The sequence below is a fragment of the Eleutherodactylus coqui genome, chromosome 5, assembly GCF_035609145.1.
Source record: "Eleutherodactylus coqui strain aEleCoq1 chromosome 5, aEleCoq1.hap1, whole genome shotgun sequence".
Classification (NCBI taxonomy): domain Eukaryota; kingdom Metazoa; phylum Chordata; class Amphibia; order Anura; family Eleutherodactylidae; genus Eleutherodactylus; species Eleutherodactylus coqui.
The window spans coordinates 218,030,409-218,056,477 of record NC_089841.1 but is presented as its reverse complement, the minus strand read 5'-3'; the positions used below and the strand labels follow the sequence as shown (position 1 = coordinate 218,056,477).

General features: G+C 41.2%; 1 protein-coding gene across 1 annotated transcript in view; it reads left to right on the top strand.

Moving 5' to 3' along the window:
* RFX3 (regulatory factor X3) overlaps positions 1-26,069 on the top strand; it is a 246,147-nt gene that overhangs the window by 185,874 nt on the left and 34,204 nt on the right. Inside the window, exons 6-9 of the mRNA XM_066602010.1 lie at positions 313-387; positions 17,945-18,126; positions 21,330-21,449; positions 24,903-25,024. Of these exons, the coding sequence (XP_066458107.1) occupies positions 313-387; positions 17,945-18,126; positions 21,330-21,449; positions 24,903-25,024 (499 nt within the window). The remainder of the gene's footprint in view (positions 1-312; positions 388-17,944; positions 18,127-21,329; positions 21,450-24,902; positions 25,025-26,069) is intronic.

Below are 26,069 nucleotides of genomic sequence, written 5' to 3'. Positions count from 1 at the left end.
CTACCACACACTTGAAAAATGCTGCAGAAACGCCCTGGAAATGTGCTAGACCTGCCAGGACACAGCCTAAGTGACCCTCAGGAGATGTGCCTTGTTGATTCTCCGTTGCATTCATGTAACCTGATTATGGTTTTATTTCCTCCTTTCTTTGATTTGGTGGTGGGTGCTGGGGTAATGACATGCATGTTCTCTTCTATTTTCTTTCTATGTGTGGAGAGCAATGTATTAATGTTTTTGATACAATGTAATTGTTGCTTTTGCTTTTTATGCTATCTTGTCTTGAGACTGTTTTTCAATGACCTCTATTATCAGATTGAAATGGCGATTGAGACACTGCAAAAGTCTGACGGCCTTTCAAGTCACAGAAGCTCTCTACTCAACAGCCATGTAAGTCCCTTCTTTAATATCCGTTCTTTTCTGCATGTCCTTTGCTAGCGTTTTTCTGCTTTGTTCGGAAAGCATAGGTTCTTTTCTAATTGCTGTTTATTTAAGCTAGAAATGGTCTGCGGCCGCTCCATTTGCTGGTGATGCCTCTCTGCACACAACTGCTTTATGGATCACATTCGGGGGACCTATGCTTTCAGGACCTCTTCTAAAATCACTACCCAATGTCACTTTTTTCTATTGTTTTGGGCAGATCAGGTTACTGTTCATGCTGGCTTTACTTGGCAATGTTCACATTGTATTTTATATACCGTTTACAAACTATACATCTTTTTTATATGCATTAGCACAAATTTGTCTAAGAGCAGACCTTAAAACATGGAATACATGGAGTCATTGTTTCATTTTTCCCCCATACTACAAGTATGCAGAGAGTCTATGACCATTGATGAATTCTATAGAAGTATACACTAAAGGCCCATTTAGACACAATGATTATCGCTTAAAATTCGCTCAAAAACAGTCTTTTGAGCGATAATCGTTGTGTGTAAATGTTCACCCATCGTGCAGATTTCGTTAGGCCGTCGCTCATCGTTGTCTTTCAGCATGCTGAAAGACGACTATGAGCCTTATCGGGGATTCACAGCGGGATACAGCTGATACTATTGTTTCAGCTGTATCCTGTCCCTGATGTCAGGCTGGGTATGAAGAACAGAGCGGCCCAGCTCTGTTCTCCATACCTGGCACGGAGCGCTCGGCTGTATAACAGCCGGGCTCTCCGTGCAGAAAATATCTGGATGCAGAAGACAAGCGGGGACACCCCGCTTGTCTTCTGCATCCTCCACTCCCAGCGCTTGGCTGTATAACTCAAAAGTCACTTGAGCGACATCTTCTGAGCGATTATCGTTGTGTCTAAAAGGGCCTTAACAAATGAGATGACACATTTACTGTTCAAATTGACTTGCCACTCCCTGGACATTTTTAGCTATCTGCTGGGTATTACAAGGTTACTGACATAAGTCTTAAGCACCTGTCATTATACACCTGGATAAATGAGTCCTTTTTGATACAGTGGACTAAGTCAGTGTACGGTTTGGGACTGTCAATGACGTTGCATCACAAATAGTGGATTTAATAAAATGCATGCATTCTCTTGTTTAATTGCGTTGTCCAGTTATGGATGGCATATCCTCAGGACAAGCCATCAAAAGTAGATGAACAGGAGTTTGTCACTTGAGATCCGCACCATTCAGCAGTTTACTGGGTTACTGCGCACATGCACTGATCTAATTTCTGCAGGAAGCGGACAGCTCCATTCTCACTGCAGTGTCCAGCCTTGGTATTGCAGGCAGAGTTCCCATTTACTCCAATGGGAACTTCGCCTGTAATAGCGAGTCGGGTCACTGCAGTGAGAGCGGAGCTTTCTGCTTCCTGCTGAAATCGGCTCAGTCCATGAGCGCATCGGCCTGGCGAACAGCCTGAATGCTTCAGATTCCAGGTGACAGACTCCCAACAATTTAATGTAGATGGCTTGTCCTGAGGTTAGGCCATCAATACCTTCTTTCCCCGAAAAGAAGACTGAGTCTTATATTAATTTTTGCTACAAAACATGCATTAGGTCTCATTTTTAGGGAATGTCTTATTTCTCCATGAACGACAATCTACAATAGGGGTTGGCAAGTGCCAGGCTTTCACACATAGATTGGGTAGACCTGCTGGCGTCACTCCTTTCAAAGGCGTGTTATATGCTGCCAGGTCTCCTGGCGTTCCAAATGCTCTCTTCCACGTTTCATTGTAGCCACAACACTCTAATATAATGAGCTCTGAAATGGAGTGACGCTAGCGGGACTACCAGATCTGTGTGTGAGAGCCTGGCACTTGCCAATCCTTATTGTTTTGGGTCTCGTGGGGTCTTTTGATTGAGATTCTTTTGGGGGTATTTGCCTTTCTTGGTGAAGGTTCTATTTGTCCTGCTGCATTTTATTGCCACTTGATTTTACTTTTTTACACGTATAGCCGCCTGGACACTATTTAAATTGACTTTTTTATGAACTGTAACTAGAGCTTATTTTTGAAGTAGGGCTTATATTTCGAGCACCCTCAAAAATCCTGAAAAATCATGCTAGGGCTTATTTTCAGGGTAGGTGTTTTCGGGGAAAAATTGAACTCAACCACCCCTTTAATTGTATGCAACACTGGGAGACAGTGAGAGAGTCCTTATTTAAGCTGAACGTTTTCATTTATCAGACTTGCATATACAGGATATTTCTTCATCCTGGTGAACTATTGCACTACATTATTACAAGACAATAAAAAGTAAGCCAGTGGGGCAACAACTCTTAGCATTATTGAAGTGGCTTTGCTGCCCTGTCACAATTTGGGAACATAGGGATATCCTATACCTATGTAGTGTATATATAGAATACAGCAGCATATATAGGATATAGCAATATGTGGCATGAAACAAATTACTATGTAACATTACTATGTATCTGGTGGGCAGTAAGTTCGGGAAAAAAAATGATCACATTGGCCTGCGTTAATAAACTCTTCCTCTGGAGTGACTGTTTGAAAATTACGTCCTGGGAATGAATTGAGTTTTTTAATACTATAAACTAGAAAGGAATAATATGTAGTTGAACTAAGTGATCCCTTCAGCCTTAAAGGAGTTCTGTCATTAGAAAAAAACCCAAAAACAATACTTACCTATCCCTCCCCCTCTTACCAGATCTTCTCCTTCCTGATCGTCTCCTGGCTCCTCCAGTCCCCCAGGTCACCTCACCTCCAGCCGGCTGGATCATCATCTTCCTGTGTCGAAGCGTACATTTTCGGCATTCTGCTTCCTGCAGGCCAACGTACGCTATGTCACTTGTGACATAGCCTTCACTGCCTAGCAGGGAATGCCGAATCCTCGGCAGCCTGCTTTTAGCACTATACACCGCTCAAATAATATCACTACACTACGACCACTTCCATTACCAATACGTAGTGAATCATTAATATTACCATACTGTTCCTGAATAAAAACGACTGCACAAAGTTAATACTGCTACTATACAGTGACCATATAGTAGTAGATACCAGTTCTATGCAGGGCTCTGTACAGTGCATAAGTGAATATAGTAAAGGTGAATCCAGTGACTCACAGGTGACTGCTTCTCTAACTGGAGTCATTCACTCTTTACATCTCTATTTGGCCCAGACCACCATAAAGATTGTTTCCAGCAATGACTTGTCTTCAGAGTTTACGGACTGGAAATTTTTGACTCTTTACTTTCCCAGCACTCTACTTACCTTTTCACAGCCTACACAAAATCGGCATTCTGCAGCTTCAACCAATTCTGTTCCAATTACTGACTCGCTTGCCGTGTTGTACACTGGTGGCAGAACTATAGTTACCCTCCAAAAAATATTGCCATATAGACAGTATTATATAACAATAGTGCCAGTGAGGTAGTATCCCCCAAAATAATACTGCCAAAACAGATAATGCCCTATATTGTAATGCAGGCATTAATTGCGCCCCAGATGGTGGTCCCACACAGTTCAAGTGCACTCCTTTGGGCCTCAGGGAGTAATATTGCTACCTTTTGTACCTCATACAGCCATAGTTCTCAAAGACAGTAATTGTGCTCTCCTTAGTGCCCCACACAGTAACGTTGCCCCTTTGTGCCTCCACATAGTAGTAATGCTTACCATTCCTCCCACTACAGAGCTTTAATGCCCCTGGACAGTAGTGATGCATCTTTCAGAGTATTAACCCCCATTTTTACCTCCTAGAAAATAATAAACATGGGCATTTTTTTGTGTAGGGGCACAAAGGGGGTTGGTATTGTTTTGAGGCAGATACTAATAATTATTCTCAATTAGGGGATTGGACAGAAGCAGCTAATGAAAGTCAGCATGATCTTGTGAGATCGCGCTGCTGGAGTCGCTCTGATACTGTTCACGTATAATTGATGACAGAGTTGCACAAGTTCATGCCTGTATGACAATGGAATGTGAAGACTACCCTGTTGTCAATTTACTCATTTATTTTCATACTGGCTGCTCTTTTATTTTTGGTGCGCCAGCTAAGCACACACATTGGCTGTTCACCAACATTCCCCCTTCTCCTCTATCTCCTCTCCCCTTTAGTACTACATGCCATGCTTATTTCCTCTGGCTGCAATGACTAGTGTTATCGCATATTGATAAGTCAGACCAGAGCTAAATAAAGAAAAAAAATACATGCCCCTCTCGCCCTTCCTCCTTTCTTTAGTTTCAATGGATTTTATTAAGATATTTTCATATGTGGTATAGGTGAATAGCATTCCTACGTCCTCACACAGGGGGCTAATTATTGCCATCTTAACGTACACTAGTTCTTACTATAACATCTTACTCCTAGTATGGAGTATTGGGAGGGGGTAACAAAGGGTATAAATCAGGGGGTCATTAAGGATTCACATCCACTCCCTGGTATAGCATCGTAAAGAACTGGAGCTGATTTCCAATGGGGAACTCGAGGTAGTTGAGATAAGGTGACGCAGTCCTGGGACTTTTAGGTAGTCTTTCCTCCTTTCTTTTAGCTCCATAGCCATTATTCTGGGTCCTAACACCATCCTGCATCAGGACATTGTGTATGCTGCTGTACACTTTGTTCTGATGCTGGATGGCATCAGAATCCAGTACATCAGTGCCTAAAGGAAAAAAAGGTGAATATACCGGTGTGGATCTCATGTCTCCTGGAGTCCTAGGTTCACTTATACGGTAGAAACTGATCTCTACCTGTCACTGCTTTTCAGCTGTCCATAGGCTCGCTAACATTGATGGGCAGCTGAGCAGCCATGCTGGAGCTGTCAGCCCCTTTGGGGATGGAGGCCCTAGGCACTTGCTCAGTTTGCTTGTTTTCCTCCTTACCCCCCCCCCCCCCCCACCACCACCACCACCACCACCATCATCACCACCGGCCTGACCTAAAGAAGTTTATCCATCTCAGACAAACTTTATATGGCATATCCATGGGGTAAACCATAAATGTCTTATTGTTCCTCAACTACTGGTTTGTGAGCCACATGTGGATCCCCAGCTGTTGGTAACTAAAGATACTATTGAGCACTAGAGGCACAAGGGATGCTATAGTATTCCTAGAATTGTGCACCAGGGTGAAAACCATGTCACTGGCTGATAATACTGCAAGCCTTATGAATAGGTCATAGATTTAATAGGCTTCTTTAAAATTTCATTTAGCTTAACACTATGTTATACTTCATTTCCCCCGCTTCTGCACCACAAAAATACAGAAAGAACTGCACGTTTTTTTATCACAGTTGGGATTTTTATTAAAAAAATGTTTTTAGAAACCTTTCCTAGGACTATAAATGTAAACCGTTTGCCTTCGAAATCACGACCACAATTGCATCAAACCCATATGTAAATAAAGATAGTTTTTGCAGTGCCGCAGTAGTCCGTCTTGCTGCCCCCTGTGAATGTAACCATGAGTTTATTGTGACCAAGATATTGCTTTCTTCTGGCTACTGGATATGTTTTAGTTGTGCTTCATTTTATGTTATAGGAATATTAATGGTACATAAAAAAATGTTCACTTTACAGATTTTGCGAGAATTGGCTTTGTACCCATCGAGCATCTGAATGTTTTTCTGGCATTTGTACTATTTTAGATCTACATGTCTGAATATATCGTATGTGCTAGAAACAAGCACACACTAATCTAGTTGGCAACACTCAGAGTTTATATCTGATGGTAATTTAGTAAAAGTGTCAGTTAACTTAAAATATGGGAAAAAATGTGTATTATGGTGGTTTCTCCCATAGCGGGTTTTGTAAAAAATAAATGAATAAAAAGGATAAAGAAATACTTCTTGCTGGATCCATTTCAGGCTTGGGCAAGAAAAAATGTGCCAAATATTTCAGGGGGCAGTTTTCCAAAACACGCTGTGTGAGAAACCACTCCTACTATAACTAAATATTGAACCCAAATTAATTTAAAATTAATATTTTTAGTACATTTCAGCACCACTAATAATTTGCTCAATTCTGAAGAGTAGTAGAGGTAAAAATGGAAATGTTGCCCTGAGTGACCAACCGTATGACGCTTTTCCTATTTAAACCTATACAGAAATAGAAAGCTGAGATAGGGTAACATTTTGTTTGCACTAGTACTATTAAATGAGCTAGGGTTATGTCAAATTGTATAAATTACATTATTTTAGGAGATGAGCGAGCACCCAAATGCTCGGGTCCGCGTTATTCGAGTCGAGCTTTTCGTAAAATTCGAGAGCTCTACTCTAGTAATGAACCCCATTGACTACAATGGGAGACTCGAGCATTTTTGTATGTGGAATGCTGGGTGTCAAGCTTTTTTTTCCCTAGGTTCGTCCCCTCTCTCTCTTCCTCTCTCTCAACCCCTCTCTTAACCCCTCTCTCTCCCTGACAAAAAATTTTCCAATGACGCGCACTGCGTCGCGGCGGGGAGGGGCCAAAACAGGCACATAACAGTGGGTAGGAGCCAAAAACTGGGGCGGGGGTCGAACACTGCCTGATGCTCATTCGAGTAACGAGCACCATAGAGTACGCTAATACTCAAACGAGCATCAAGCTTGGCAGAGTATGTTCGCTCAACTCCAATTATGACATTGATCATTCAGCCTTCTATAGGTCTCCTCTGCGAACTAGCAAATCGCACGTGCGTCATATATAATACTCCGGGTTTTCTCCATATTTATTTGTTCTATATAATATACAAGCTGATACACGCTGGGAATGTTAACAAGAACAAACCCCATCACCAATGTACTGCATCTCATTAATAGTGACTAATTAGGAGTACTGCATAATCCATCCAGTAAATCCATTCTTTGTATAGGCAATCCGTGTCTTTCAGAAATGCTTTTGGAGGTAGCCAAGGCAATGTTCACCTTTTTAGAATGTACGTGTAGTCCAATTAACACAGGCGGCACACAAAGGTCAGGGAAGATAATTGTTCTTAATCTCACCATCACATTGGCTTTTACGATACATAATAAATAATTGTCTGCCAACCATAGACGTGGGTTAATAGTTCAGATGGTTGGTATTCTTTTCATTGTACGCTCAAAGAACAATACTTTTGCTGGAAAGTGAAATGAAATGCTCATATAATTCCGACAACCTTGAGATATGTTATTATGTGTCATTTATGAAGCACTCAGAGTTGACAGAAACATTGCTGTTTTTGTAATCATTCATTCTCATGCATGAATAATATTTTGCCATCAGGATTATTGTTCATATTATTTTAATATTTTAATTACAATTTACAGCGTCTTTTTACCTGCATAGAAGAGCGTTCATTAAGACGGCGATTTATTGGTTTAGGATTATGCTTGGGGTTTGTAGAACCGCATGACAAAAGCTACAAAATATGCGAAAGACTATGTTTGAACCTCTATTGAAGCCTATGGAAGCTGTCCGGATCCGCGGGAGACCTAAAATAAGAATAAACTTACCCGCAGCAGACCGTGTAGATCTTCCCTTCTTCGCGGCCAGATCTTCTTTCTTTGGCCCGGCGGATGTGCCCGGCACGCCGCTGACATGCCGAGCACATCCGCCGGCCGAAGAAAGAAGATCCGGCCGCCAAGAAGAGAAGACACGCATGGACCCCTGCGGGTAAGTTTATTCTTATTTTTAGCGCTCATGTCCGGGGGGCAGGAGGGACCCGCTATGGATTCTCCATGGAGAATCCGTAGCGGGCCTGATTTTCCCCATGGACATGAGGCCTTACAAACGGTTAATAATATAAAGTTTGAAAACTTTCCAGAAAATAATTTGATGCATCTATCGTTTCTGTACGGTAAACATATTTTCCCATATTTTTGCATATGTACGGCACTAAAAGATGTCTTGTTTTCAAGTAAATGTTGCTTGTAGGGATCACTTGTAGGACTTTTGCCAAGATTAAAGGGGTGACTTAAAATGCTTTACTACCACTCTCCACTTCCTGGTTGCTGATGACCAGGACATGTGACTTCTGCAGCCAATCACTGGCCACAGCTGGGATCTTCTATAGCCAGTGATTGGCTGTAGTAGTCACATGTCCTGGTCAGCAGCAACCAGGAAGTACAGAGTGGTTATGAAGCACGTTTAAGTCATGCCTTTAAGTATAGCAGCTGCTTATAATCGTCATCTTGCAGGCCATTGGTAATAAATTGGCATAATCATTTGGTGGTATGGTTTATAAGGTGCATTCTGGGGAATTAATTATGACTTCACTCCATCGGTGACTAACCATCAAATTGAGACCATGGGCTGAGTAATGTAAAAGCTCAAAGCACCAAAAAACAGAATAGTTATCTAGAGAATCGCTCTGAAGAGTAGTAATTTCTATTTATCTGTTTTCTTGTATCGACCTTCAGACTAGGAATTAATATGAAGACTAGTCTCAAGGATTGGTGGGATGTTGTTCCCTTCCGGAACCCTCTAATCAATGTTTGTGTGATTCCTTATTAGTGTATTCATTCAGAACAGCCTTTTGGCCTCATTTTCTGGAGAGCCATTCCATTTTAAAGCTCTAGCAGAAAGATTGGTTTAAACCAGGGCATGGTACGCATCACAAATCTAAGGGGGTTTCACGCCTGCGTGGGGGTTCCGATTTCCTGCTCTGGCCGAAGGGCTCTGCCTTATGACGGAACTCAACAATGTCGAACGGACCCCATTGACTATAATGGAGTCAGTTTGCTTTCCACCCAGCTACCCATCTTTTAGCTGGCAGAAAAAGTGCTACATGGAGCACTTTTTCTTTCTATATTTTGTGCCGCATCTGCAGAGCAACCTCCGACCAACCGTTAAAACGCAGGTGAGAAAGCACCCTTATTCGGTGACTTTCTTAACACGTTTTTATGCATCCATGTGAGATAAAGCAAAAACTCGCACTTAAATATATATTTTTTTCCATTCTCATCAGTACTTGGGGTACTGATGATTTTATTTTTACCATTAAGCACGAGCTTTTCTTCAAGTACCCTTTATACCCCTCCCTCAATCAGCTCGGCTATATATAACAGCTAGTTTTGTTTGATAGAAAAGTGTAATACAACTAAAAATGGGTTTCTAAAAGTCTCTATTCTAAAAAGGAAAGCCATGTTGGCAAATTTTTTACAGTAAGGCCTTAGTCAGACGGGCGTTTTTTTCGCGCGATTTGCGGATCGCATGACGGATGCGCATCCGCAAATCGCGTGACCGGTGCCCGAAAATCGCCAGAAAATCTACTCCTAGCCGCGTTTTATTAGAAACGGGCCGGAGCTGTCCAGCGCATTGCATTCAATGGAGTCGGCAATACAGCCGGCTCCATTGAAAGCAATGCGCTGCGGGCGAGTGTGGGATGAATTGTCGGGAAGGGCTTAAATATATAAGCCCTTCCCTGCAATTCATCCAGAAAAGTGTTAAAATAAAAAAAAAAATATATACTCACCTGCTCCCGGCAGACGGAGTTCAGAGCGGCCGGCCTGCAGTGGGTGTGAAGGGGGTGTGAGTCAGACCTGCCCCCTGATTGGCTCAGCGCTGAGCCATTCAGAGGCAGGTCTCACTCACACCCATTCATGAATTCATGAGTGGGTGTGAGTCAGACCTGCCTCTGATTGGCTCAGGCTGAGCCAATCAGGGGCAGCTTTGAGTCACACCCCCTTCACACCCACTGCAGGACGGCCACGCTGAACTCCGTCTGCCGGGAGCAGGTGAGTATATATATTTTTTTTATTTTAACACATTTCTGAATGAATTGCAGGGAAGGGCTTATATATTTAAGCCCTTCCCAACAATTCATCCAGCGCTGTCCGGCAGCCCATTGCTTTCAATGGAGCCGGCTGTATTGCCGGCTCCATTGAATTCAATGGGCAAACATCGTTCTTCTCTGCCACAGCTGTTACAGCTGTGGCAGAGAAGAATGATTTGTCTTCTATATGTTCTCAATGGGGTCGGCGCTGCTGCCGCCGGCCCCATTGAGCGCATATAGAAGAGAACAGGAATCGCAGATCGCACATAGGTGCGATCTGCGATTTCTGTTCTATAATTTATCGGACGAGCACATAAAAAGTACTCATGTGTCCGATACCATTGCAAAGCAATGGTTATAAAAAATCGCCGGACGCATGCGCAAATCGCATGAAAAAACGCCCGTCTGACTAAGGCCTAATTCAGTCCCCGTTTTCAGGAAGAAGAATGGCATTGAGTAGTGAAAAACATGCTATTTTTTTCTGTCCTTCACCCTAGTGAAGCACTTTATTGTATTAAAATCAAGCCTAACCCGCATTGTGTTTTTAGAGAAAACAACACAAAATCTAAAAGCGGTAGAAAAACCTCTCTGATCTTGATGTTCTATTCTTTTGTGCTCCAGTTCTGTACAGCTGGGACCAGAGCTTGGGCGGCAGCTGAAGAATAACTCAGTGACTGTTTCTCTTGTAGGTTTAGAATTGATTTCCCTTTTGTCATTGCACCACTTTTCTTGATAAGACTATCTTTTCTGCTTTATACAGCTCCTCTATAAGGCCGCGCGCAGGCCGCCGTAAGCATGCCGCCAATTCCCATACACTAGATTGTACTATGCAATCCACAAGTCTGAGTGGCCCAATAGAAATCAATGGGCTATTGGCATCGCCTGTCGTTCACGTGACCGTAATGACAATACAGTAGTGGGAGAGAGGTCTAATATGTCTAATTGCCTTTATTTCACCTTTGGAAATTTTATTCAGGGTGTAGCATATCATCTACCACAATAATTCAATTTGGAAGTAGAAGGAAACCGAATGAAACCATGAGCGCATGCCCAGCATACAAGTACAGAAAGCCATAATGTAACATGGTGTGAATAGACTCCGGCCTCTTATTGGTCTTTGCTTTTCCTTTCACAAAGAAGCTGTTTCAGATTAAAATGATGCATGCATCCAATATAGGACCCACAATGGGCCACCTTATGCCTCATCTCTTTCATCTCAGTATACTGTAGAATAGTAATGTCATCAGTGCCGTTTGTAGCATCTTATGGATGTGTGTTTTACAGTAAATACATCATATATAATATTCTTGTTATCTTAAAAGAAAAAGCAAAATAAAAACAATAAGGCTGGGTTCACACAGGGCGGATTTGCCACGGAAATCCCATCCAGAATTTTGCCACGGCAAATCCACCTGCGGCCGCAAATCCCAGGTTTAGCCAGCTATGTGGACCAGGTTTCTCAGAAATGTCGTCCACAAGCCGGCAGAAGCCGGTGCTGCGGTGCGGATTCGCCGGCCGCAGCATGTCCATCCTTTTTTTTCCGTTGCCTTTCCGCTGTTTACCTTAGTGTACAAGTTATGAGGAGGCCAGATACATTTGTTACTATTTTTTATGCATCTTTAATAATATCCATTACAATGTGTTTATTTGTTTTTGTGCTGTTATCCTATAGTAGCTTGACCTTTAAAAAAAAAAAAAGAAGTGACTTTGATCTTTTTTTTCTACCTATAATGTCTTGGCACATAGAAATCTATATCTGTATATACTAGAAAATTATGCTTCTAGATTGTTGGCAGGTCACTATTGGCTGGAATGTCAAGTTACACTTCCATGTTCGTGATTCATGCCATGTAAAACATCCCCAGACCATAATGGAATCCCCACTTTCTTTTAACTGTTGGCTTAACACAATCGGGCAAAAAGTTTTCCCTAGGCATCCTCAATGGTTTGTCCATCGGATTTGAAGATGAAGTAGTGTGATTGGTCACTCTATAGAACTTTCTTCTCAATTATCCAATGATAACACTCCTTGCACCCTTGTAGATGCGCTGATGCGTTGCGCTTCGTGAGGACGGCCTGGGTGCAGCGGCATAACCCGTATATCCAATAGTGTGCAGTGCCCTTCATAAACTATGGGTGACACCTCTAAGGGTCTACATCTTATGTAGCATGGTTTAGGACGTGCAACATGCTAATAAGACATGATCCATTCTACTGATAGGGGTTTCCAAATACTTTTGATAGGATAGTGTATGTTAAAATACAATGCACAGGGGTGCCTGTATGAGCCAGCAATAGTCTTCCCAGTTCCACACAAACAACATAATGAACAACAGTTGTGTGAAAGAAATCAGCAAAGCGTCTGTCTGAAGATTAGGATTGCTAAAAGGCTATACAGTGGTGCCTTGACATACGAATTTATTCCGTTCCGAGACGGAGCTCTTAAGCCAAAAAAACTTGTATGTCAAAGCACTTTTCCCATTGAAATGCCATTATTGCGTTCCAATTCATTTCTATAGGAAAACTAACTACAAGTAAAAAAAAAATATATATATATATTAATACTCGCCTACTGCCGGAGTTCCCCGATGATCTCCGGTGCTGCTGCAGGCTGTCACTCCCATTGAATGGCTGTGATTGGTTAACCTAGCTCTGGCCTTCATCGGCTGACGCGGTGCTGAGTTAACCAATCAGAGCTTAGCTTGCTGGAGGCGGGGCATCCAAAAAGCAATGCCCTGTGTCGGTGCGGAGGAGGGAGCGACAGCCTGCAGCAGCGCCGCAGACCATCGCGAGGACGAAACGCCAGCGACAGGTGAGTATAGAACCCCCCCCCCCCCTGAGCCTCAGCTTGCGAGTTTTTTGACTTGCAAGCAGACTCGTAAATCAGATTCGGGAGAGAGTCTGCTCGCAAGTCAAAAAAGCTCAAGCTGAGGCTATCGCATCCCAAGGTACAAATGTATACTTCAATAGCAGCCATAGCCATTGCTATGTGTGGCATCCAAAAGCTCTAACTGTGCATATGAAATATCGTGGCACCAACCTAAAAACACAGCTCTGTGACACACCGAACCACATGCTATCATTAGTAGGGTGTGCTGGCATGTCAGAAGTTGAAGCACAGATGCATCCCCATCCCTCTCATCATAAATGGAGTAACAGTAGTAGCACATATATACACAATCTTATCAGAATATCAAAATATAAAATGCTCAACTCAATGCTGAACATTTGAGATGTAGTAGTAACATTGGAAAGCAAGTATTGTACGGAAGTTCGGAACCCCCTCCAAAACAAACAAAAACACCAAAAGGGATGAAAGTTATAATATAATACAACTCGCATGACCTGGGTGAACAATATAGGTAATGTATGCAAGCTGTGTAGCATCTGCTGCGACAGACAAATGTATTCTGACAGAATTGATGTGCTCGTAGTATGGACGACTGTATTGGGCTGTCGTCACAGTAGGTCATTAATAGTTTATCAGTGAGGGTCTGACTTAAAGTCAGCTTAAAACAACTGCTAACTACAAGCAAGCAATTCTTTTTTTTTTTCACATTCGCACTGATTATCGCTAAGATTCCTTCTTTTGAATGAATTTTGAGCAATAATCGTTAAGTGTAAATGGGCCTCAAAAGCTTTGGAAGATAGATAGCAAGTTATCATCCCCTGTAGGTACCGACTTGGATATTAACTTTTAGCTCCTGACTGGAGGGTCAATTTAAGCCAAAAAATACTAAATGGTGTTCATTCACTTTAAAATGAATGAATGCCATTCATCTATTATTTATCCCCTGTAAATTTGTGGGCTTATTGGAAAAAGTGCTGGATAATGTAGTCACAACTGATAATGCCATAGCAGTACACATACATCGTTTCGACCAGTCTGTGTAAGAGGCAATATCTCATCCAAATTGGACATATACGTGGCAGGTAAATTTGAGAACAGTGGGAGTTTAACCCTTTCCAATCCACTGTCTGACGTCTGTGAAGGCTGTACAGCTTCGATGTCGGAAGATGTCCGGCAGGGTATTCTTACTGTATATTACTGGCCACTCTGTTGTCGGGGGGCCTCTCCAGCATGTCCCATACTGCAGTACTGGCTCTAGCCAGCAGATGGCGCCATTGTATAATGGCAGAAAGAGAAAGCCCCTTAGGAAATCCTGAATCCAAAATTGGATTGCAATGGGTTAGTAATACAATTAGGATACGTGAGTAGTGTATGTGCCCGAAGGTGAACTCGGAGGGACATCTTCAGCACCTCCTTTGGATAAAAGATCAAGATCAAGTTTTTATTCCACTTCAGTATACAATGTATGACATCTCTCTCTCTCATATATATAATATATGTATATATATTATATGTGTTATTTAAAAGGTATGAAAACTGTCTTTATAAAGTCTGTTAATTATTTAAATACAATTTAATGGACACTACAAACCATTGTGCATTGAATCTTTCTGTTTTGCTATAAACCTGAATTGAAACCTACATTTTCAGTTTTTGTTTTTTTTTATTAAAATTGTCTTTATCAAATATCCAGCCTTAAGGAATCAAATGTGCAAATTATCTGTTGCTCATCACTGGCTATGATCCACCCACAGCCTCTTTGAGGCTCCGTTTTCTTTGGAACATTGGGTCATTGTAAATACAAATTATTGCAAGTGCCTAAGTGAAGTGTATATTTAGTAGAGTAGGAGCACGTTGTGTGCAGACGTGTAATTGAAACTCGTTGGAGGCCACTAATACATATTTGGAACTTCTGTAGTTTGTAGCGCACATTTCTAAACGCAGTACTAATGTTTACTTGTAAGACTAGGAGTAGGACACAATATACAGCTTCATTTATACTCCAACACAGGTTCTGCTTTATGTCCTCAGACTTAATGACACGTAACATTGTATACATGGATCTACAAATAGGATTTGTGCAAAGTGTCACTTTTTCGTATTATAATTTCACATTGTGCAGCGATATGAGATATTTACCATTAAGCTTACTCACATAGTTTAAAACCGTCAGGATCGGCTGATATAGTGTGCATTGGGACAACCCAGCAGTTGGAGTTTAGTCCATCCAATCCTTTGTTTCCCCAGGAGAAACCATGTTTGGCATCTGCATGTTTACCTCCCTCCTTAAATATAGACATGCTTGCTGAACTGAGACAAACGTGCATGCTTATTGTTTATTGTGTCGCCAGCTTTACGTTAGCCAAACACAAATATTAAATGAGTTTTCCCGCCGCATTACATATTTTTTTCACACGGCTTACAATACTATAAAATAGAAGAAGTAATGCCTATTTTACCAATCTTCCCGATAAAGAGATTAGCTGCAGTGGTCACATGTTGCGTTGACATGTCATCTCTGGAGCCAAGTGAATAGTGACTGGTGAGGGACCCGGGAAGCATCGGCTCAGGAGCAATCGGTGATCATTAAGTTGAGTATTACTAGTTTTGTTGTTTTATACCATTCTATAATCTTTGAAATAAAATTAAAATGTGGCTGGACAAGCTGTTTAGCTTAGGGGTTATGAATTCTTTATAACTACACCTTACTGTATTCTAAAATTTACCAGGTTCAATAAGAAGTATAATACAGACCTCATAACTAGAGTTAAGCGAGCACCAAAATGCTCGGGTGTTCGTTACTCGAGTCAAACTTCTTGTAATACTCAGGAGCTCGTTTCAAGTAACGAACCCCAATGAAGTGAATGGGAGACTCAAGCACTTTTCAATAGACCCGCCGGAGACTCGAGCATTCTTTCTCTCTCTGTCGCTCCTGAAATTAAATTTGATCAAGCATCCAAGCACCGCCTGGTGCTCGGTGAAGTAATGAGTAGTTGTGAGTATGCAGCATCAAGCTCGGACGAGCATGCTCGCTCATCTCTACTCATAACAAAAGGACCATCTTTAGGCCACTTTCACACGAGCATGTTTCAGCCCATTTATGCGCCCATAATATGGATGAGTGTCCAGGTCTAACCATGGGTCAACTGACCTGAGCTCAAAACATCATAGGGATCTACACCTGGGTGAAAGTGGTATAACTATATCAAACAGCTGGGTGAAATTGTCTTTACTGTCAAATATTGTCCCAGCTTTCAGGTTCTTCGAAAAGAACAAATGGCTTCCTTTTTAGGTTGGCTTTGTTGGCATAAAGGCATACCAGAGCATTAAGTGTAAATGTGTTTCAATAATGAGGGAACCCCTGGAAACTTTGTTATGAAGAACATGCTATAGAAAGCAAACGCCAAAGCAGCTTGGCCTGACAAAGGTGGAGACGGGGACAAAACCTCAGAGTGAAAGGGTTGTCTGACAAGTAGTGTTTTATTTCTCTGTTAGATCACGCACAATATAACAACTTTCATTTGGAATAATATAGAGAATGCTCTTGTGGCTAGCTATTGGTGTCATATATTTGTTGGGACGTGGTGGGGTTATTATTCCATTCTCAGAATGTCCATCTATGTGTCCAGTACCTGTAATTAGAGTTGAGCGAACGTACTCTGCCAAGCTTGATGCTCTTTCGAGTATAAGCATTCTCGTTGGTGCTCGTTACTCGAATAAGCATCAAATCGTGTTCAACGCCGCCCCAGTTTTTGGCTCCTCCTCAATGTGACGTGCCTGTTTTGGCCCCTCCCGGCCGTGACACAGCGCGTGTCAATGGCACATTTTTTGGCAGGCAGGCGAGAGAGACACCTCCCCTAGAAAAAGAAAAAAAAAAGCTCTGCACCCGGCGTCCCACATACAAAAAATGCTCGAGTCTCCCATTGTAGTCAATGGGGTTCTTTACTCAAGTAGAGCTCTCGAATTTTACGAAAAGCTCGACTCGAATAACGCGGACCCGAGCATTTGGGTGCTGCCTCATCTCTACCTGTGATCATACATGCCCAGTAGCTCACCCAGGTGGCGGAGTTATTCCTACCAGCCAATAAGGGTCTGTGCCATAGAAGCTTCTTCTCACCAGCACTCGACATATTAGTTGGTGGTTCAGAGAAAGGAATCAAACGAACACCGGGGGGATGAGATGACAATTACGTAACCGTAATATCTAGACCGAGGAGCATAAAAAAAAAAGAAATCTAATTTAAAAAGAAAACCCTTTGTTTTCCACAATCCATTATAATGTTTACTTGTAACACAGCCAATTTCACAGAATTTCAAAATCCTCCACTTTGTTATAAAGCCATTTAAATCTAAACATGCCAAACCTAAAGAGAACATGATGCTTTTGTGACAAGGCAATGCACATTTTTTTGTTTACTGTTTTTATTATAGAAAATGTTTTTAATAGTTTTGCCTATTCTTAAACTATTTTGTAGAAAAGAAAAAAAAAAACAATTGCACAACACAAAACAAAAATATACAAAAGTGTTATCAATGCTACCATTTCAATTACAAGCAGATCTCTAGTGGGTATCATTATAAAACTAATGCCTACTAGGGGAAATTGGAAGCACTGCCTGATAACTGGAGCAAAGAGATTAAATTGCCAATCTCCAGCTGTTTTTAAATGAATGCAATTGCACTTTCTAGTATCACTTTAATTCAAAGGCTGGACTTACATAATGGAAAAAAATCAAATGCTACTATTAGCCGTTTTATTAGTCATATTCGTACTCCGTAAGGTTTATTGAGTAGCTGCATTACGCCTTTCGAGTGTGCTGTTTACAGCGGTAGTTTGCATTGTTTTTATGTCTTGAAGCAGAAGTAACTTCACAAGTAAGTAGACAAGATTTCAGTTTAATGTGTTCGCTGTGCTAGTGATCACTTTCAGCAATTTGTGTTCCTTTTTTGTGTTCTAGCTCCAGTGGCTGTTGGATAACTATGAGACTGCTGAAGGAGTTAGTCTCCCCAGAAGTACCCTATACAATCATTACCTTAGACACTGTCAGGAGCACAAACTAGATCCAGTCAATGCTGCATCCTTCGGAAAACTTATCCGCTCCATATTCATGGGACTCAGAACAAGAAGACTGGGGACCAGGTTTGTATGGCAACAAAAAAATAGGCATTTAGTGATAAATGTCCAAAAGCTGTCAACTTTTTTCCTTTAAAAAAATGCTGCATATTACAGATGAGAAAGGTAGAAAGAAATATTAACCCTCTTAAGGACATGGCCTTTTTTTTCTTCCATTTTTGGTTTTTCCTCCCCCTTTAAAAAATCATAACTCTTTTATTTACCCATCGCCGCCGCTGTCTTGTTTATTGCGGGACGAGTTGTATTTTTTAATGGTATTACTTAATGTGCCATATAATGTCCTGAAACACTTTAAAAAAAATTCCAAGTGGAGCGAAATAGAAAAAAAAAACGAGATTCCGCCATCTTTCAGTGCGTCTTATTTCTACAGCGTACACACTGCACAAAAATGACATGATAACTTTATTCTATGGGTCAGTACAATTACTACAAGACCAAACTTATATAGGTTTTTTTTGTTTTGTTTTGTTTTTGCTGTACTACTTTTATTTTTTTCCAAAGATATTATATTTTTTTTCATTATTTTCTGTTGCCATCTTCTGACCGCAATAGCTTTATTTTTCTGGCAAAAAGTTGCGCCAGGACTCATTTTGTGCAGTACATCGTAAAGTTTCCGATACTGCTGTTTTTGAATGTATATGACTTTTTGATCGCTTTTTATTACATTTTTTCTTGGAGACAGGGTGACCAAAAAAAAACACAATTCTGGCATTCTTTATTTGTTTTTTTCTGACGATTTTCACCATGTGAGGTAAATTACGTGTTACTTTGATAGATCAGACTTTTACGGACGCAGCGATACCGAGTAGGTATTTATGTCTTATTATTTTATTATAAATATGGCAAAAGGGTTTATTTTTTTTTAAACTCATTACTTTTTATTATTTTTAATAATTAATAAAACATTTTTAAACTTATTTTTACTTTGTTTTTTAGTCCCCAGAGGGAACATGAACGTGCCATAGCATTACATCATACTGCCATCTGACAAGCATTCTATCAAGCCATTATGCATCCACTGTACATGCTGCAGCGTTAAGGGGTTACAGTTGTATATGTATATGGCTGTTATACACAGTAATTGGTGTATATTAATAACATATACACACATACAGCATAGCAGACATTTGCAGTATAAATTACAGTCCAAAGAGAATATAAGTGACCGAATCATAAGTGACAAGCTCCATTAATCATAAACCTCTATATAAACCAAACTTTCCTGCTTTGTTGACATGTTGTTGGTGCATCTTGGGGACTGATATCCACTAGTTGCTGGATAAATTATAAGAGCCGTAATGTTGCACTGGACTTAGTGAGTACACATGTCACTCTTTATTTTTGGAGATCTGAAGAGTATATAGGAAGCATACATTTTTAGATGAGATAATAGAAATGTAGAACACGCTTTGCTTGATAACTATATTAGGCACTCCGGTCTCCTGCCGAGTCATGATCAGGAAAAGTAGGATGGCAGCCAGGTACAAGCGGTGCCGGACCCTGCTGTCTATAATGGGGTCTGTTGCGCTTCCTTCATGCCGACCAACAATATATTGCAGCATGCTGCAGTATTTAATGTAGGATTCTGTATGCTTCTGCATCAAAGGTTTCGGACAGAGGCCGCAGCGCAGTTATATACAGAGCCTTACTGAGTTCTTTATTATTAGTTGGATTTATGTGAAATCCATATTCTAAACAAGCCACGGTGTCTATAAGGGATCGATTACTATATATTGGAATTGGCAGAATTCTACTTTTATGAGAAAATGTAAACGTCGCTCTAAACCGCCTCCAACTAATTGCATTATGTAACATCAATCAGCGCTGGCACATTTCAGTTCTAATAAGAGATCCAGCCCATATTCTTATTACACAAATACAGTCAGGGGTCAGGTAATTATAATTAGCTTGCTTATTTAATAGGCTTTCATGCTGTTGTTAGAAGATTAGGAGGCTTGTTTCTTCTCATTCTCTGTCTAATTAGAATTGTGTGTAATACATTATCTAGCAGTTTGTCACACTTCAAGTGTCTTCATATGTACAGTATATCTATATTGATTGCCCCAGTATTAGTATTTCAGAAAGCAACACCAGGCAATAGTTATTTAATAAATTCCTGATGAAATGCTCATATTTTATAGACATGCCTAGGAAAGGATATCAAGGAATGGGTTGTTTGTCAGAACTGTTAATTGATCGGATTGGCCTTCTTGTTTCTGAATCTTACATTAGAGTGCCAGAGATCCTGTGGGGGCCAAGGCTCCCCTTCTCCACATTTTTTGGAGTTGTGAAAAACTAAGACCAATTTGGGGGAAAGTCTTTGAACTAATAAACAAACTGGCAGGCACTAAAATTTCCCCTAACCCTTAACTGGCTATCCTCCTACTGGGCATAGAAAAAAATCCTGTCAGGTTTAGAAAGTTGGTGTCTCATAGCCTTCTCTCGGTAAAATATTCTATAGCTAGAGATTGGAAGATAAGCTCCCCCCCCTTCCCTATTCCAAGCATTAACGGATATGATCTTGCAACACGGAAGTTACGAAAAGATATTTGCCCTAAAAAATAATAAACTACAAGACTACGTAGAGATGTGGACGCCATGGTGGGACATAGTTTTACAAGATCGATTAAACACGTAGGAAGACACAAATTTGATTTTTCCTTAGACAAGAAACATTTTGCAGCTGCTGCCAGCAGGTGGTAAAATAAGGTAGAGGTAGTGCAGTGCGCTGCAAAATCATTTACCACCATTTTTCTAAGGCTGCCTGTCCACGGCCGAAGCGGAATATCGCTAGCAATATTCCGCCGCAGGAGAGAACTGACAGGTCTCCACAGTGAGCCTATCTAGTAGACAGGCTCACCACGATAAATCGTAGCATGCCGTGGTTTGAATCCCGCGAGCGGAGAATCGCTATGATTCTCCGCTCGTGGACGTCGGGCTGAGCTTTCCATAGTAAGCCTATGGAAAGCGTTCAGTGCGTTACCCGCAGCTGGATTATCGCCGCGGGTAACTCAATGGCGACTCGCCTGTGGACAGGCAGCCTTACTGTACGGCACATACATAAACACTAAAAGTTATATTTAGTTGCCCAATTATTCCCATTGACCATCCACTTTTAGAAGTAGCGAAACAAAATGGGATGAAAGTGTACATATTTAAACTGACAATATAATTAGTAGGTTTTTCTTATTCTATATTTTTTTTCCCAGAGGTAATTCAAAATACCACTACTATGGAATTCGTGTCAAGCCAGATTCCCCTCTTAATAGGTTACAAGAGGACATGCAATATATGGCTATGCGACAGCAACCCATGCAACAGAAACAAAGGTATGTTAGTAACACTCTATATGCCATTGATGGACTATATTAGGTTTTATGTTCTTTTTTTCCCGTGGTGAATGGTTTTGTGCTATTGTTACTTCATAAAATTGAAGATACTATCTAAAGGAAATTAAAAGTTTGTTTCAAACATATTTTTTACTTTCAAAAGAATACATAGAATAAGTCATATGGATTGAATTTATGCTAGGGAACCTGAGCTTTCCACCAATTAGAGCTTTGTAGACCTGCATGCCATAGATGTATTCATGTGCCGCTACTGGGATTCTGAGAACAGTGGGGTTCCCGGTCCACTGTTGCCACAGGAGGTGGTGAGTTCTCCTTCAATGGAAGTCTTCAAACAAAGGCTGGACAGATATCTGTTTGGGATGATTTAGTGATCCTGCACTGAGCAGAGGGTTGGACCCAATGACCCTGGAGGTCCCTTCCAACTCTACCATTCTGGGATTCTATGACCAGTCTCGCTGGAGAGTGTGCAGTCAGTGTGAATTTACTCAGAACAGTTAGGCTACATTCACACGGGTGAACGCTACATTAAAAAACGCCTCGCATCACTTCTGTGAAATTGTGATCTTCAGTCGCGTTTCACAAGTGTTTCCCATTGAATTCGATGAGAAACCTCACATCGCATCGCATGCGAGTTCAGTGGAACTTCTGTAAAGGTCCCGTTATAAACCATTTACGAGGCGTTCCGAGGGAACACCAAAAGATAGGACATGCAGTGATTTTTAACCTCGCAACATCACTGTAAGGGAAAAAAGTGGCTGATGTGAATAACTCCATTTGTGCGGGTTTTGTGCATCTCACGTGCATGTAGCCTTTTAGAGACCTTTTCATGCAGATATAGTACAAACTAGATACCTCAACTTCCCTGTTCTTGAAGCTTCAGCCCTTGAGATAATTGACTGAGGAGTAAAGATATTAGGAACCCGGATCAGCGCCTGTGCTTAGTTATTTGCAACAATTCTCTCATCTATCCAGTTCTAGCTACATTTGGGTCCAGAATGATATGATGCGATTTTCCTAATGTACTATGACCTCTGTACCCCTCCACAAGGAGTCTGAAACAAAGCTGTCCATATGTGATTGAAGTGTAGACTTTCAGCTGTAATTCAAAGAGACTAACAGAAATATCCCATTAACTCTTGAGAGACGTTTACTGCAGTTGCTTTCATTTGCTGCTTGTTTAGAGATCTTTCTGGTTAGTTTTGTTTCCAGGAAGTGGGAACCTTATTCAGATGGAGATAAGCTGACCGAGTTGGCCACTGAAGAATATTCAATTGCTTTACTGTAAAGGGGTTGTCCAGACACATTATTTTTTTAATGGTTTCAAATATAATAAAAGTCACCCCAGAGCTCAATATGTTAAATGCCAACAATACAGAGATAGGCTTACCATTAGGTCCTGTTCATACCATGGTTGGTGCTTTCCATTGAATGTATGCATCAGCAGAACTAACTACGTATACAGTGTATATATATATATATATATATATATATATATATATATATATATATATATATAGAGAAGGTGGACACTAAGGGGTTAATGTATATGTTCTGGCAAATACCCTAAATGTCCATTAAAAAAAACTAAATGAGAACAAGGCCTAATCCCAGCTTTTTGTTCTTGAAGCGACATTGTGCTATTGAAAATGCAGCGCAATCTGCAGGCAACATGTTATAGAGCAGGAGGGATGAACGAATAGATATGTAGTGCCAGTATGACTTGCCACTTATACCTCTGCCCAGTTTGGGTCTAGGCATCTTCTGGGCCATCGTAATCGGTGATGGACAGCCATCTCTGTATGCACAGAACACTCCTCTACAGTGTGGCTGATTTAGCTGGATATGGTGAAGGGATTTGGCAAGAAGAAACGTTCTGTGATCATCCACTTCCGCTATCTTCTGTGCTCTTCTTTGTTGCGGAGCTCACAAAAGCCGCTCCTAAATATTCTTCTATCTCCTCTGATAGGTTTCTTTTTCCAGCTTAAGGATGGCCTCCTTCACTTGCATTGGTTGTGTTGACATCTCTTTGGACCAACATATTGAAAGTTGAACAGCTACCAGTTGAACATATAGAACCAACTTCAGCCCTTTTATCCCCTTAGGCCACTTTCACGCATCAGTATTTGTGAGCCAAAAAACGGAGTGGAACCTTCAGTGAAATGAAAACGGAAAGTTAGCATCTGTTTCATTTTTTAGATCAAGTCCAATCTAGTGGTGGTTTACAAATACTGATGCAAAATACTGACTCCGATACTGCCGTGTGAATGGGGCCTTAATATGTCAGGCAACAATGAAGCGGCCACACCAGACCATCAATCTGCTTATCGCTCAATGTACAATTATTTTGGAAGGTCCGTGTAAAAAATGTCTGCAACCTCTAAATAGTTGATGTAATTGTCTTTGCAAAAACCCTTGAATTGAGGGGGTTTTCCAGGACTTATGAAAACTGTCTAAAAGCAGGGAATGGAATATAATGATAAACTATCCAGTACTTACCGTACCCATTAAGTGTCATGCTGATCCAACATAGCTGCTCCACTTCCAAAAGCCGCGCCATTCTTTATTTACATGACTGCGGCACTGGCCTCAATCATGTGCGTTACATGGCAGCATCACCGATGAAACCATTAATTGGCTGCAGCAGTCAATGAATGGGGACATAACTGCGGCAGGGCCTGGTATGGAGCAGCAGGGACAAGACCCGCTATATTGGAATGTCTGAACATGTAACAGGTGAGTACTGGATAGTTTATTATTTTATTCCATTCCCTGCCCTTAGCAAGCCTTTACGGGAGCCCTGTAGGGGTGGACCAGCACATAGATGGGTTTTTTTTAAGTTAAAATAGGAAGTAGATAAAGTAGAAAAGAGAAGTATTAATCTTTTATATTGTTATTTTCTGTGGAAACACACGCACCAACAACTGGTTGGTTAAACTAAAAGTTCAGTTGCGTGACCTACTTCAATGGCCTCTAGGGGGTATTCGAAGAGAGAAAACTTTCCAATGTCTTTTCCATCTAGATTGGTTCTTTTTCTTGTTTGGACACCGTTCCCTTGGATGTGTGATACAGGATAGGATACAGAACACTATCATATTAGAGAAATCAAGTCACAAATACTATTGGTGGTCACATGCTTTATTTTAGTTTTATAGGAATGAAAGTTATAACTGCAAGACGCTCTTTTCTTTTTGGATCATTTTGAATTCACTTCTGGCTTTGGCTTAAAAAAATGCATGAAAAGCTACACGTTTTGATCACTCTAGTTGCCTCATAATTACTTTCTAGTAACCCATTGTGTTTGTATACAGAGTTTGAGTTATGAAAATTGTGTCGGTGTCCTAATACTTCTGGACCCAAATGGCTAAACAATGCTGCCTATTTTTACCTAGCAGAAGTGGACAATAATCAGAGTATATATTTTTCCTTTCATAGGTACAAGCCTATGCAGAAGGTGGATGGAGTGGGGGACGGATTTGCTGGGAGTGGAGCTCAGACTGGTGCATCAGTGGAGCAAACTGTCATTGCCCAAAGTCAACACCACCAACAGTTCTTAGGTAAGAACCTGGACTGCAGAAGTACACACTAGTGTAAAAGATACAGCCTGCAGCAATTCTTCACACATTATATTTACAGCTAACATAAAAGACATTACAGATGTGGCCATGTTTTACTGTCAACGCGTTAAAATAACTTTGTGTACCACTATTTATTTGCGCTTCCAGTAAGCTTTACAAAGACTCTCCTTGTGTCTAGGTAACATAGTAATGGCTTGGGAATAGATAAAGTTATCACAGTCAAGTTAACGTTGGTTACATCTGTAAATCTAGAGCGTGGGTTATGTTTGAATCGATTATGAGGCGCAATTGATTTATCGTTTCAATTATGACTTTATTAAGCAAATTTTTTTTTTTTTAAATCAATTTATTATTAATTTATTTAAATTATTCTTCAGAATAGGTTATCAATAGTAGATTTGTGGGGGGTCGGCCACCAGGGACCCCCACGAATCAGCTGTTCTCCGGGCCACTGTGCTTGTGCCCTGAGCCGTTTTCTGCAAGAAGCAGATAGCTCTGTTCTCCAAGCAGTGGCCCGGCTTACTATTGTTGCCAATTTCCTTTGGGTTTAAAGGGGTTGTCCCGCGCCGAAACGGGTTTTTTTTTTTTTCAATAGCCCCCCCGTTCGGCGCGAGACAAACCCGATGCAGGCATAAAAAAAACAAACCGTCCAGTACTTACCCGAATCCCCGCGCTCTGGCGACTTCTGACTTACCTTGTGAAGATGGCCGCCAGGATCTTCACCCTCGGTGGACCGCAGGTCTTCTGTGCGGTCCGTTGCCGATTCCAGCCTCCTGATTGGCTGAAATCGGCACACGTGACGGGGCGGAGCTACGAGGAGCCGCTCTTCGGCACGAGCGGCCCCATTCAGAAGGGAGAAGACCGGACTGCGCAAGCGCGTCTAATCAGGCGATTAGACGCTGAAGATTAGACGGCACCATGGAGACGGGGACGCTAGCAACGGAACAGGTAAGTGAATAACTTCTGTATGGCTCATAATTAATGCACAATGTACATTAAAAAGTGCATTAATATGGCCATACAG